The 15,302-nt window shown below is 38.9% G+C and overlaps 2 protein-coding genes across 5 annotated transcripts in view; both read right to left on the reverse strand.

The window, feature by feature from the left end:
• TMEM181 (transmembrane protein 181) overlaps positions 1-12,621 on the reverse strand; it is a 51,233-nt gene extending 38,612 nt beyond the window's left edge. The window contains exon 1 of the mRNA XM_048937999.1: positions 12,508-12,621. The gene's annotated coding sequence lies outside the window, so the exon portion shown is untranslated. The remainder of the gene's footprint in view (positions 1-12,507) is intronic.
• Positions 6,736-15,302, reverse strand: part of TULP4 (TUB like protein 4) — a 141,360-nt gene continuing 132,793 nt past the window's right edge. For 3 of the 4 annotated variants that reach the window (XM_048937994.1, XM_048937995.1, XM_048937993.1), the window contains exon 15: positions 6,736-14,554. In XM_048937994.1, coding sequence (XP_048793951.1) covers positions 14,438-14,554 — 117 coding nt within the window. In that variant the 3' untranslated portion in view covers positions 6,736-14,437. The remainder of the gene's footprint in view (positions 14,555-15,302) is intronic. The other variant, XR_007375486.1, reaches the window with a different exon arrangement.

Genomic DNA, 15,302 nt, shown 5'->3' on the forward strand with positions numbered 1-15,302 from the left:
AGAATGTGTGTTTCACATTTATTTTTGTGATGTACCACTACACACTGCTGCAGTCTCTGGCTCCCTGACCTCCTCTGTCTTTCCAATGGTGATGTTAGTCACTACTGCTGCAGTCTGAATGTTCATTCATCACCTTCTCCATAAGCAGGCTTCCCCCTGGGTGGATTCATACAGGTGGGATGAAACAGGATGAACTGCCCTGTATTTCTGTGCCCACCACTGTACACCCTGAGAACTGGAGGTTTCCTCGTGGATCTGTCTGCCCACTTTACAATAGTGAAGAGAGATGATCTCTCCTCAGTTCTTACATGCTGCTACAAAAAGCCCCTGTCGCCCACCACACTACAAAAACAGTGCAGAATCATCTTCGTTTGAGACTTGGTGATATGCTGTATTACACAATACGAAACCAAAGTGTTGTGCTGGAGATGTTATTTTTTACGGCTTAACAAAAACATCAAGGGACATAAAGAATGGAGCAGATAAAAGGAAAGCTATTAGGATGCAACACTGAGGAGCTGAAATAATGGATTATTCAACTACTCTGAGTCAGGCACAGATAACAGTTGTTATAGGGCTTCTCAGTGTCCCTGTGCTAGAAAAATCGTTGTCAAAAACCACCTGGGTGGAAAATCCAGTTAATTTGGTGAGCTTGCTGTGTATAAAGCTCTTGTGAGTAGCACTGAGCTCAGACTTTATGAACCAAGGTCAGAAAATTCAGCTTCTAGTGTCGTTTGAAGTAGCAAAGTTTACTAATGCTTTTTGAAGACATGAATGTTGCAGGATTTTGTTCAGGTTCTACAGCCTTTGTCAGCCTGCAAGCATTGATAAAGCTTTTAAAAATGGTGCCCTCCCTGTTGGCAACAATTTTTTCCATTATAACATTTAAGCTTTAATACTTACCAGTCAAAAATTGATTCTTAATACAATAACAACAATCCACTGTTCAGAGGCACCATAAAAAGATGGCATGGTTCCCGTTACATGCTAATATAAAACATTCACAAGATTTTATTTCAAACAACATAATTCCCCTCCATATCTTACAAATTTTCAGTGAAATGATATTGTTGTCTCTTCATCTTTGATCTTCTACTAGGCATTGAGTTGCACCTCTTTGTTCAAGCAACAACATAACTGATCTGGACATTTGTATTGACAGAGGGCACTCCTGACTTTAATAAATGTGAAAGACAGCTTTGATGGTACGGTCCAAACATCCAGTGTCCAGACTGAATTTACCAGTCACAGCTTACAAAACTGAGCAAAAAACTGTCTCCAAATCCCAGTGTAAATGTACACAGTGCAAACTGACAATCTTTGCATGCTCAAAGACAGCTTCATTTGTTGTTGAGAAAAGCTCATAAGAAAAACATACTGACATCTAGTATTAGAATCATAGAATCATAGAATCACTAAGGTTGGAAAAGACCTAAAAGATCACCCAGTCCAACCGTTCACCTATTCCCAATAGCTCCTACTAAACCATGTCCCTCAACACAACATCCAGCCTTTCCTTGAACACCCCCAGGCTTGGTGACTCCACCACCTCCCTGGGCAGTCCATTCCAGTGCCTGACCACCCTTTCTGAAAAGTAATACTTCCTCATGTCCAGCCTGAATCTCCCCTGCCATAGCTTGAAACCATTCCCCCTGGTCCTATCACTAATGACACGAGAGAAAAGGCCGACCCCCAGCTCACCACAACCTCCCTTCAGGAAGTTATAGAGAGCAATGAGGTCTCCCCTGAGCCTCCTCTTCTCCAGGCTGAACATTCCCAGCTCCTTCAGCCTCTCCTCATATGGCCTGTGTTCCAGACCCCTCAATATCTTTCTTGCAGTGAGGGGCCCAATTATTGCCCATAATGGGATTTTTTCACCTATGTTTTAAAGACATCTGTTGGAATACGAAGCTATATCTGCAAGAGTTTTCTATCTGCACCTGTAAAAGCACTGTAGCAGCACTACATCCTCCCAGAACATGTAAGCTTGCTATTTCTCCACAAACATGAACCTCTGAGCACTGAATTTCATCTGTAAATATTGTCCAGCCTTGTGTTCCAACCACCTGATATTCTGGGCAAGACATAACATTTCTGAATTGAAGACTGAGCTCAAGAATAGCTGTATCTTCAGTGGAGATTATGGATGATTTATATCTGCCATCCAATCTGGATGATTTATATCCATCTGTTGAGGCATACACTACCTCCAAAAGAAGTCCATCAGCTTCTCATGAGAGAATTTAGGAAGTGGGAGTTTTTCACAGTGGTCACTGATTTTCTTAGGGGCTCAAGTATGACATGGAGAATTCATCACATAGATTTACCCTCTTCTGCTAAGGATATGATTAAGTCTGAGCTGCTGATGAGATTAAAAACCTTTCTCCATTCCTACAGTTATGTTTTTGAAATGGATGCTTGCTTTGGATATTCCGTTGAATCTTTGTGCACCTTTTATTATCATCTTTCGGAAATATCAAATCTGACATAAATTTTGCAGCTTGTGTACAACCCAGTAGTGCTAATGAGATGGTGATGTCAATGCCTGGTTAACTCTCTTCATTTGCTGGAATAAATTAATATGTATTAATAGAAACAATGATGATCTCAGCAGGAGTCACACTTATAATCCATACAATGCAGCCAGCACAGAAGAGACTGCTTTGGCTCTCTACACTGCAAAACAATATTTTTCCCATCAGATTTCACCAACATCCTTTCCTGAGCACTTTCAAACTCCATTCTTTCTGTTGGTACTTGGAAACATCCTACATTCCCTACTTGGACATCTACTCATAATGTTTCTATGAAGGCAAATCAAAGACATCTTCTTAACAGTCATTATGTGCTCCTTCCCTCCTAACCTGATAAAATTTAATAGGTTATAGCATCCAAAATCGGCCAGCGAGTAGACTGACAGAATATGGCTCACTAGCACTGACTGCATTTATCCAGAACTCTAAAACTTTTCAAAACTTCAACACCCACTCAGTATTTTAAAATTATATGCACTTATGGGTCTTCATGGGTTATTTTGAAATTAATTAGTTAAATTGTGGATCTCCGTTGTTTCATATGATTACTACCTCATTCATATAATTACTTCCCTGCTTAACTATTTTGAGAGTAAATTTCATCGTACATCCTGTTCTCTGAATGTCTTTAAATGATTATTTCTGAATTGCCTGCTACACTGTGTCTTCCAAAAGAATTCCGAGATCCAATTTAAAGACAGCTGATGTCATCACTTGTCTCTGTAACTGTACTTAGAACATCTTAAACATCTGTTCTTTTGATTGTTTTTGACTTTGTCTCTTGCACTGAGCAAGCTACGCAAAGCAGATTAATGTAGCAACTTTGGGAATATTTTCAATACTGAATTCCATGTTTTGGTATTTCAGTCTTTCAAACTGTACTCCAGCATAGGACAGCTGCATTTCCTTTTTTTTATTCTTTCTTTATTAGGTTGTCTGTAACTTCAAAGATGCAAGCAATCTTGCTATGAGGTTGTTTGTTGTTACTATCTTTGAAAAAATAAAAACATTTTCCTTATGGGTGTGAGTGGCTCTTAGTATGCAACATTTTCTATTTGAGAATATTTTAATTTTAGATAATCATTTTCTCAATTTTCTACCATTTTGATTCCCTATGTTTAACGTTCACATGGTAAAAATTTCTACAAAAAAATCAAGCTTCCACAGCCACTAATCTTTGTAGTGATGATGGTGAGGATGACCATCATTGTAGTATTTTGCACTGCTATATCTGAACACAAATGACTGACACTTATGCATTGACTCATGAGCTTCTTATCGTCTTAAATACTTGGGTTTCTTTTCCCTCTGAAGTAAGGGACATTCTATCACACGTGCTGCTGATCCACCCCAGGCAGCTTCACTGACTTCCTTGAACTCTCTCTCATTGCTACTGTCATACTCACCCAACAGCTTCTTCATCATGAATACACCACATGCTTCTGATGACATTCAGTCTGTGGCATTTCACTCATGTTTTCCACAATCTTCAGAGATGGAATCGTTTGGGGAATTTGGCAGCTCTCAAAAGGATACTCTTTGATTGAATTTATGGCCTGAGGGGACAATTCATTGGCATTTGGAAGTTAGGCAGTTCATAACAGAACTTGCAGTGCTTCCAGTGTGGATTATATGTAACCCATATTTTCTGAAAGTTGTTCAGTCCTTTTTCACAGTCACTGATAAATTCTGTTGATCAGACACAACTCAAATCTACAAAACTCACATATTTTATAAACTACAGATAACATTATTGGTATAATGTAATTAAGAACAGTAGCAGCAATTTTATGGACAGAACTATATGGAGAAGTTACAAAATACTCTCCATGTCATACAAATGGAGCCGATCAAAATGAATGCTTGACACTTCAGCTTACACTAGTTACTACAGTAGCTCAAGAAGAAAAATCTTGAGATACGTTCACAGATCTCAAGAAAGTCGAGATGCTTTCCTCATTAAAAAGAATCACAGTGATGCCACATATGAAGATGAGACACTGCATTTGGCTGTCTCCAGACGAGGCAAGTAGAGATGTCAGAGGTTTAAATCATTCTGAGTATCTTCCCTTTTGCAGTAACCAACTCATTCAGACCCTTTTCTAAAGCAAACGTTCAGATCACGAAAAATAAAAAAGTCCTAGATGGCTTTGACAAGAAAAGGAAGAAATTAATCTCACCAAACCTGCACAACAAAGTTGCCCTCATTTTAGGAAAGAAGATGGTCACCACAGAATGCAAATTGAAAGGGGAAAAACAATGAAAAAGTATTTACTGCAGTTCAAATCTAACTTTTCTCCTTATCTGTGGGGAAGTGAGAAATTGAGGAAAGTGAGGAACCATTGGAAAAGCTAAAAATATCAGGAGATGCACAAACCAAAACATTCTCCCAGATGAATAGTTCTCGCTTTGATCAGTCAAAAAAAAGGTATGAAATGTGTTCATTTTAAACAGAGCAGAAAATGAGAATAAGGAATACATGGCCATAATGGATGAGGAACCAGATGAAAGGGCTGAGATGAATTTCAATTGGCATGAAGTGCTGCAATTTTTTTCCCCTGATCTTATACAACACCCTCACAACTAGGTAATTGCTTAGCTTCTGCGTCTATCCTGTTAACATTGCATATTGAAAGCTGGGCTGCTGTTGAAAAAAAATATAGTAGTAAGTAAAGATTGCTATTTTATTATTCTTTGTGATTCTGGCAGTAATGCCAACAGAAAGTGGAAAATGCCAGACCAGAGAACACCAACAATAACCTGTCTCAATGAAAAAGCCCACAGCTAGTAGCTATTAAATCATATATACCAGCTTAACTCTGTGTATAGCTGCTGTATTCTCAGTTTCTCTTTAAAGAGCCACTGATTAAACAGTGTTCCCTCACATTTCCTTCTTACCTTTAAACAGGCAGCAAAATCAGAGGGAACGGGACTCACATAATTCTTATTTTTGTAAATACACTGCATTGATAAATAAAAAAGCCAGAGAAAGCATAGGATTTCCTTCTAGAAATAGATGACCACACAAATCTTCGTCACTGAACTATGACACACCACAAATCAAAGTTAAGTCTGCCTCCTCTATACACTATGCTTGCTTTATGCTTGCTTTAGAAGTGCTGGAATAGGAATAGCTGCACTGGCTCAAAATTAGAATCCATTCAAGACTCACGCTTAGCTTCCTACAAAAGCCACTTGCAAATCCCCCAGGAAGAGAATGGACTGAGGAAATTCATGTGGTATTTAGTCCTAGTACTCTCCCAGTCCCTGGCTATTGCCAGAAACCTTCTGGCTCAACTGTAGTGTCCTCAGTCTCTCCTGAGTGGCAGAGGTCATTTCAGAGACAGTTACTGCACACGTGAATCTACACTTGCTTATTATCCCCCATGAGGATGACTCTGCATTTATCCATGCTGAGTTTCATCTGCTATTTTATTGCCAACTGTGATAAAGGCCTGAGATCCTTCATGACTGGTCACTGCCTTCACTATTGTAACTAACTTCATATCATCAATAAACTCTATAGTTCAGTATTCAAACTCTTTTCAAGGCCACCCATGAATATGGTAAAGAGGTCAGGATCCATCAGAGACTCCTGCAACACTCCAAAGGTAACGAGGACCCATTATGAGAACTTGCTATGGGAACTGACATCAAGATTCTCTCATTTATGCTACGGTTAGGGTGTACATTATGCCAGGTACAATACTTTACTACTGCTTATTATTATGATTTCTTCAGTCCCTGAATGTTTATGTTTGCTAAAAATGTGAAGGAACACTAGCCATCACAGCATTTTATTCTGTTATTAAAGACAATAGACACAAGAGTTCCTTGTGGTAATGTTAAAGTTTCCAGTGTATCAAGGACAACATGAGAACTACCAGACATGCCAAAGATAACCTCCTTAGACAGGAAAGCAAGCAGAGGAGAAATGGCACAAGAACTGGCTGATGTTCAGGCAGATGGGAAAATTATTACCATGACAATTTTGCCATCTGTCCTCCCATACGACTGACACAGTCCTCCAGCCTGGTACATGGATTGGGTTCAGTGGAACTTAAAACAGTTACTGAAATCGGAAAGCACAGGGGCTTCTGGCTATTTATTATTCAGGTCATTCCAGAGGAGGCTTGTCAACTACTTTTAAAGTATTTAAGGTGCTCAACATGATGAAAATGCAACAAAAACAAGTCAGGAATTTTCTAGTCTGCAAAATTTTATTAAGCAACAGCTGGACAACTCTTACAACTCCAAATCATCAAGGAAAAATAGGGCAATGAGTCAATCTGCCAATCATGTAGACAGTAAAGAATTTGGACAAACCACATTTTTATAGGGAAACCAACAATGCTTTCTAGGCACCTCCTGCAAAATCTATTACACAAGATACATGAAAGGAGAGGCAGATCAAGATATGTTTTTAAGTACAAACAAAGTGGAAACCAGGTATACCATGGTACACTGAGCAGAAAAGGAAAAAAAAAAAAAAAAGAGAAAACATGAGATTCCCCAAAATTTACTAAAAAAAAAAACCAACAATCCCATGTAAAACATGTAAAAGCACACAAACTGTGTACCAATTTTCAAAAGCATTCAAAAGAAAAACACGCAGGGCTTGCTAGCTTGAGAACATGTGCACCCGCATGATTGTATATACTCTTTAAATTAAATAAAAAAAATAAAATCCAAAATCATGTTCAAAGTTATAGTACCAAAATAACACGTTTAATAAACAAATGCAACTCCCTTACGTTTTCAGGAAACACTACAGTGCCTTTTCAATCAAACGCATCTCCATGCTGTTCCACAACACCATATACTTTATCTACAACAAACAACGAGATCTTGAACAGACAAACCCTTCCCCAAATGCACAACACAGAAAATGAAGAAACAAATGCTGAAGCAGTGAAGCGAAGGGAAACCAAAGGCAAATCATGTATAAAGCAAACAAAAGAAATGAAGGGAAAACTATGATAGTTTTGAATAAATAGTTTGAAACAGAATAGGCAGGAATTATAAGCTGAGCTCTATCCTGATTAAATACTTGAAACTCAGGTGTCTGCACACTGGTATGCTTCTCTTTTATTATTACTTTAATCTTAATCCATATTACCAGAACCAACCATTTGGACAGTAAGAAAACCACTCCACAAGTAGATGACATTTGTCAGGATTCAGAATTGCTGAATCAGACAATATTTTGAAATTTGTAGTTATTTAAATGGGAGGGCAAGGATTCAAAATGATCTGGCACACTTGAATATCGTAGAATCACAGAATGGTTTGGGTTGGAAGGGGCCTTTCAGATCATCTAGATCCAACCCCTGCTGTAGGCAGGGAACCTCCCTCCAGACCAGGCTGCTCAAAGCCCCATCCAGCCTGGCCTTGAATACTTCCAGGGAGGGGGCATCCACCACCCCTCTAGGCAATCTGTTCCAGTGTCTCACAACCCTCACAGTAAATAATTTCTTCCTAATATCCAGTCTAAATCCACCTTCTTCCATTTTAAAGCCATTTCCCCTCATCCTGTTGCTACATGCCCTTATAAGAAGTCCCTACCCAGCTTTTCTGTAGGCCCCCTCCAGCCACTGGAAGGCATCATACCATTTAATTTCTTTGGATACTCTTTGGAACTCTTTGGATAAGTAAGTATCCAGATTTTCATTTATTTATTTGCAAATCTCACAAAATCGTGTTGTTTTGATCCTGCACTAAGCTCCAGATCAGCAAACCTATGCGCTTGCACATATAACATATTCATAACAATCAGTTTGCCCTGAAGAACAAACTTCTCATTATAAATTCAATTGCAAAATCAAAAGTTGAATGGTGAAGTTTTTAATTTTTGTATCAAGAACTGCTTCACCGAATCCTTTTTCATTCTCTCATTCGGTTAATTGTTTTTTCTCTTAAAAATCTAATTTCCTACATGGAGCAACAATCCAACTGCCAAAAGAAATGTTCTCCTCATACATCTCCAGAGGTACCAAGCAATATGCAAAGCTGCATCTTTTAATCTAAAAACATCTCTGCGGGATTTTTTTTTTTAAGAATTAAATAAATATGAAATAATCATTTGCATAGCCCACCTTTCACAAGCAGTAACGAATCTTATTCCTTCGGGAATGATGCATGTAAATTCCAACCTTGCAAAAAGGACCGTGGTCCCTACCTGCAGTATACTCCTGAGGGTAACAGAGCTCTATGCCAGTAGCTGCTGGTGGAGGATTGTGCTTGCTGTGAAAGTGAAGGGACTTCAAAATGAAAAAATTCCTCTACCAGAATTATTTCATTTTTGTCAGCAGTATATTATTTCCCCTCATATACTGGGAAAAACATTACACCAACCTCTAAATCACATGAACAGCTAGCTCTCCTGTGTTGAAGTCCCAGAAATGAGAAAATAAGGCAAAATTCTCTAAGACTGCTTTGTGGCTGCCATTTTACTTCCAGAGTGCTTCAGGTGAGTTTACACAGAACTGTCAGTATAGCTGTTCGTTAATGCTGTACAGTTGTTTTAAATGGATATACAGATCAAGTCTGTCATTCTTACCTTATAATCATACAGAGATGGCAAAGTGCATTTTGGGTGCGATTCCCCTCTCTTAAGTACCTTAGTGTAACCTGGTGAGGTGAGAAGCGGGCCCTCTGTCAGCATGCCATGCAAATGGCTCATCTGCTGCTAATCCCCAGGGCAGATTTACTGGCGTTGAGTGGTTTGGGATCTGCAGAAATGTGTGATTTCCAAACTGTTGCTCTGGCAAACACATTCGTAAAAACCAGTCAAAACTTACCCTGTCTTGTCTTTCACTCAAATCAGTTTTTGCACATGGATTTAAAGCGTTGCTGACAGGTAAAAGGGCACCAAGACGACATAGGGTAACCCATATCTGGCTGCAAATGCACAGAAATTGTCTGAGGTAACAACCAGGCAAGCTCCCACATTTGTCTGGAATTTCTTAGACCAAAAAAAAAAGACACGTGAGGGAAAGTCAGACTGTCCAGGCTCAAGGCTTTGCGAAGCTCCATAAAAACAATAGAACAAAACTAGATAAAGAAATGTACAACTATTTTTCTGTGGCTGCAACACGGAAGGTTTATCTGAGATGAACCTACGTGCAGATTGACTGTCATACAACCAAGATCAGGCAACCCATGGCACCTCTTTCTGCTGCCTCTGGAACTCAATGAATAACTATTACAACGAAAATTCTTTCTGTAACTCTTTTGTCTCTCTCTCCCATGCGTGCATTGCAGAAATGCAATATTCCCACTGCTTCAAGACAAAATCGATCACTCTGTGCATGGAGCATATACAAGACTTTAAGTGCCAATTTACAGACTCTGTTAGGAGCTTTATTTTGAGGCTATCAGCTGTATTTTCTAAATTAATCAGGATCTCTATTACACCTCTTTGCACCTTTAGAGGAGCAGATTCCACACAACCACCAACTGACACTGGGGCTTTCTCTGCTTAAAGCTGCTGCAGGCAAACTCTCTGGCAGCTGCATGCTGCTCTTGGAGCTAAACTGGAAAGAAGAGAGAAGGAACGCTGTCTCCAGTGTGTCTCAGTGGAGGAGCACCTTGAAGAAGAGAAGGTGCCACTGGCAGAGGTCAGGGCTCAGCTCAACCAGCTCCATGCAGTGCTAACTCAGGAATCAGCAGCACTATGGCTGCGCTGGAACCAGCTGAGCCCTGCTGAAGGAGTGCATTAGCCTGAGTAGAGAGAAACACATTTACTGCTGTACTCTTTCTCATGCCTCATCTAGCTCATACTAAGCTAGTTTGCTAGTGCACTGAAGTATGCCACTGTTAAATCCTACCAGACTATGCAATGAACTTACAAACTGAGCCTACATCGTTATACTCTCCTTTATCACGCAAGCCAGCCTATCTTATAACTAGAGAAAAAGCACTGCACTAAACAAGAGGGAAAGCTTTGTATTTTTTAAAAGCATTCCCAATTGAAATATGTAGTTCAAAACAAAGGAGGGAAACTGTGGAGGACAGATTTCTGCAGGTCCCAAAGAAGTCATCTACATTCTTTGTAGTCTACACAGACCTTCAAAGCAAACTCGCTGCTTTTAGATATGCCAAAATATTTCTGCCTGCCTGAATGATGAAATTTTACATACTAGTCCACAAAACCAAGTCTTCCTATATGCACTTTGAACTTCGTGCAGCAAAACATACAATTACTTACAAATATGCTCTTTAAATATAAATAATAAAGTGTGTATAGCTCACTGATATATAGAAATAAAATAATCCCTTAATCACTTATTATATTACACAAGATAAATAGTTTGCCTTTTGGATGTTAACAAGAAATCTGCATTAAATTATCTTTAAAAACTACTCAGAATTTCCTAAAAAAAAAAAAAAAGAGAGAAAAAAGAAAATAAAGAAATAAACAGCAGAATAAAACAAACAACCATGAAAAAGCCCATAAGACCCCCAGACTGTCAGAACTATTGCACAATTGAAAAAGAAAAAAAAAAAAAAAAAAAAAAGCTTTGGAAAAACATTTTCTGGAAATCCCTGTGTGCGTATAAAAGAAGAATATTTTTGAATGCCTTGCTACATTCTCCCTAGAAGAACTTAGTTATCTACAGAAAACTTGGATCTTTCAAATTAAGTATAAAGTGTAAAATCTGTTTTTTGGCTGAATGCAACAGCAATCTTCAGGATTTCAGTGAATGTATTGTGGGGAGCTTTTAAATCTGTGTCATATGTCATACATCTCAATGAAAAACAAAAGAACTGCTGCTTTTACTTGTCCTTCACACAATTCACGATCCAGTTCCACTCTCAGAATTTACACCACTTCCACTTCTTTCATTACAATTCAACTTATTTGAGAGTAGTTTCTATCTCTAATTCTCCAAACCATTAAAACCCTCAATTTTAATTCCCTTTAGGGACTCTGTCAAAGTATATTCAAAAAGACAGAAAAGTATCTTATCTTATAACATCTGACAAATAAACAGGAAGGCTGGAAATTGTGTATACTTTCCTGATTTATGATAGCTGCTCCTTGTGCTTTGTTTGGGCAGAAGCCACCAGAACGATGCAATCACAGGCTTGGCCAACAGAACCAAGTTAGTAACCTGTTACCTGCTATATGTGTTTGTGATTTGTGGGTATACGTTAGTAGAAAGCTACTGATAATTGGAAAAAATTGCTTATGAATCAAGTGAAGAGGAATACTGTTCCATGGAGGATTAAAGAAACTGCACACAGAAGTCCTAATTAGACCAGATATTGTTCAGAAAAAAACACTGATGTTCTTCGCACGCGGTAACAATTTTGGCTTAAAACTACAGGCAACGTTCCTTTCAGCTGAAGATTTCTAGTGTGAATGAGTCGCCCTTCTCCCAGACAGTGAGCATGTCATGATACATTTCTTGTCTATGCTGTTCAGCATATGCCCATTACATTCTAATTTGGGTATGACTGGTAAGCACAGACTTTTGGGTAGGAAAGGACACTAATCTGCCAACTTTCCTCCTCACATATTGATAGCAGCAGACCTGAGAATTCAACTGACTGTCTGCACAGGGTGTAACTCAATGCAGACAAATGGCTCAATCGTGCTTCCTTTATAAAAATCAATGGGAAAAATTTCCAGATTTTAAAGGGAACAGATCAAATTATTTCGGTTCCTCCATCCCACACACATTACAGATACAGGCACATAAGCTGCCGAATACGTAATGCACATGAGAAAAAATACAAATAGGCCAGATAACATAGAGAAATTCAATAAAATTAATTGAAGCAAATGAAGTCTGTTAAATGCCAAGGGGAATGTTGTGCCTGACGTGTAAGCAGAAGCTCCTGAACTCTGGGATCATACAGGCATGGTGCCATCTATTGCCCTTCCTTCCTTCTTACCTCTAACTGTCCTCTCCAAGGAAACCACTTTGCAAAGCGTTCTTCCTGAACTCACCCTGTGGGACTTTACCTGTGGATGATCTGCCTCGTAGTCTCTCTTAGCAGCTCTCAAACTCCTCTCTGACTGATATTTATTATTCCCTCTGTGCTGTATTGCTTTACAAGTGTCAGCAGAGCAGAAGTTTCTTGTTCACTGCATTCTGGCAAGCTCTGCTACAGCATGGTCCTCTCTTACATGGCATGCTCCTCTAGAATGAATTAAATACAACACAGAACTGCCTTACCACCAGAATTTTCAAAAAGAGAGATAAAATCACAACTGTTTATCTTATGTTATACAGCTTTTCAAGTAAGAAGTTAAACTGGATAAAAGACAAAGCAGTATTAACATCTCAACTAACTTATCTTCCTCAGCGTGCCTTTCACATCAAAAGAATAATTTTTTGAAGGAAATCTGCAGTCATGTTTAGTAATCTAATGTCCAAACAATTACAGGAATAATTACAGTTTTTGTGCATCACTGTGGAAACTGTTTCCATACCAGAACGTATTCTATAGCAAAATGCAGGCAAGGAAGAAAGAGAGAAAGCGAAGAAATACATACACAAAAATGGACAACACAGAAAACCTTCTGTGCAAGCAACCCTTCTAAATGGTCAGCAAGTCTGCATGTCCACCAGAAACTAAACTTTAGCCAGAACAAGCTGCCCTCCTGTCAATAAGCCATTCCCTGTAACACTCCATTTAAACTTTGCCTTGCCACTCTTTCTTACCTGGAGCATTATATTCACAAACTACAGTCACAAGAACTACTCAAGTAGTAATGGTGATAAAAGGAGTAATTCTGTCCAATTTTTCCTTCCACTGTTAGCTTATTTGTCCTCCAGCCATCCACGATGTTGTTTCCTGTAACAAAATTGCTTTCCTGATGAAATTGCTTCCTGTAATGACTTGCTATACTTCTGTCTCCTTCCTAATTTTAGCACAGATACAATGTTGTGGAACTTGATTCCTATTGATTACTAAGAAGATGAATACATTGGGCCTTCTCATTCACTTGAATGACTCTGTTTATAAAGTGTAAACACATTTAAATGAGGAGCGTGTATAGGCATGGCCTTGAAGGTACATCTGGTCACACTGTACCTCTTCCAGCTGCAGGCCAAACTGAAGAATACTGCTGATCAGTATGAGCAAAGAAGGAACGCTCTTAATTATTTTCTTCCCTCTTTTCTGTCACCCAACGGAAGATGTTTATCCCCAGTAACAGCACACAAAACAAGCAGACATCAACTTATTTGATACATTGAGTTTTAAAACCACATTGGTAACAGTTTTGTTTCTTTTCTGAGTAACACATTGTTATGTATAAATTAAATATTGACCTACAGAAGCCTCCCTGGAACTTGTGGTACTCAGTTATTATCAGAGATCAGAGAAGAAACACGCGTCTTCAAGTATTATAGCTTCTTTTTTTCTTTTTTCTTTTCTTTTTTTTTTTTTTTTTTGCTGCTATCATTGATGTAGTAGTACAAACTGGACCAGAAAAAAAGTTATGTTCCCTGTTTTAAAAAGAACAGCATGATATAAGGCAGTCTATCAAAAAGAGCAGTCTTTTTTAATCCCTCTATGAGCTTACATCAGCTATTGTAGCAAACACAGCAGAACCATCACAACAAGCCAAAAGCCACACTTCTCCACATAACACTGAATGGCTCTCAACCCTTTGCTCTTTCTGAAACCCAGCACAATGCTTTAAAAAAAGAAAACACCTGAAAACAAACAAACAAACAAAAGAGAAGAAAGCCCCCCACCCTCCACCCCATGACTGATTAGAGTTAATGCCCTTCAGTTGGGCACTAAGAGACTTTTCCAGTTTTACGGCCTTCTTCGCTTCCAGGCACCTCAGTGCACCTAACGTAGGCTGCCCCGACATTTTCCAGTTTGGACTCTATGAGAAGGTTCTGACAACATTTTCCTCTCTCCAGGTTTCTGCTTGTTCATTTGAGGCGTTGAGTCACATTAGCCAGAGCAACAGCAAAGGCTTGCACTGCAGAAAATGGATACTGAAAGTCCAGAATGTAAGCATTGCCATCAATCCTTCCAAACTGCATCACCTGGGAAGCAGGGTAAGAGCGGGGAAGGAAAAAGAGAACAAGGTCAAAAACAGTGAGTCACAGAAAAGAAAACAGAGAAGAACAAGAGTTAAATATTTTTGCCCCTTCGTAAGTACACTTCTGTTAATCGTTCTGAATTAATATGGGGTAGTCACAGCACGGAGTGGGAGGACAATGAAGAGTAAGTGCACTGTAATAATGGACCACATAGAGTACTTGACTAATATTTCACTCTGTAAATTGAGCATTAAAACATATATAAACACTATAAAGTGTTGGTGTAAGAACAATGTTTCCAATGACCTCAACAGATGTGGGTCACACCAGCATCCTTCTTTATGCAGGAAAATAATGTTCTCTCCATTGGAGAGATTCCATCATTGCCCCATCAGGAAAAGAGATTTCATTTTCAAAGGAAGGAGCTTTCAGAGAAAGGGAAGAACCAATCTTCTGTCTACAGCACCTCCCATTTAGCATGCTGTATTTCTTTAGCAGTTCTATTTTCCTTTGTATAAACTTTCCTAGAAAATAATTAGACTGAGAATGAATTAGCAAAGGGGCAGCGAGAGCTGTCTGAAACGTAAAGCTAGGATAGTCAGGTTGTTCTTCTACAGGTAGTACGTAAAGTTTGGCCTATTAATATTGCTTTTTCATAAGCTTAATCAGAAGCCCTGATTGTATTTTTGTCTACAGTGAAGTTTCTTGGGCTGGAATGTAAGCAAGTGAGTTGAGCTTTGTTCTATCACCA

This window comes from Lagopus muta, chromosome 2 (assembly GCF_023343835.1).
Source record: "Lagopus muta isolate bLagMut1 chromosome 2, bLagMut1 primary, whole genome shotgun sequence".
Taxonomy (NCBI): Eukaryota; Metazoa; Chordata; class Aves; order Galliformes; family Phasianidae; genus Lagopus; species Lagopus muta.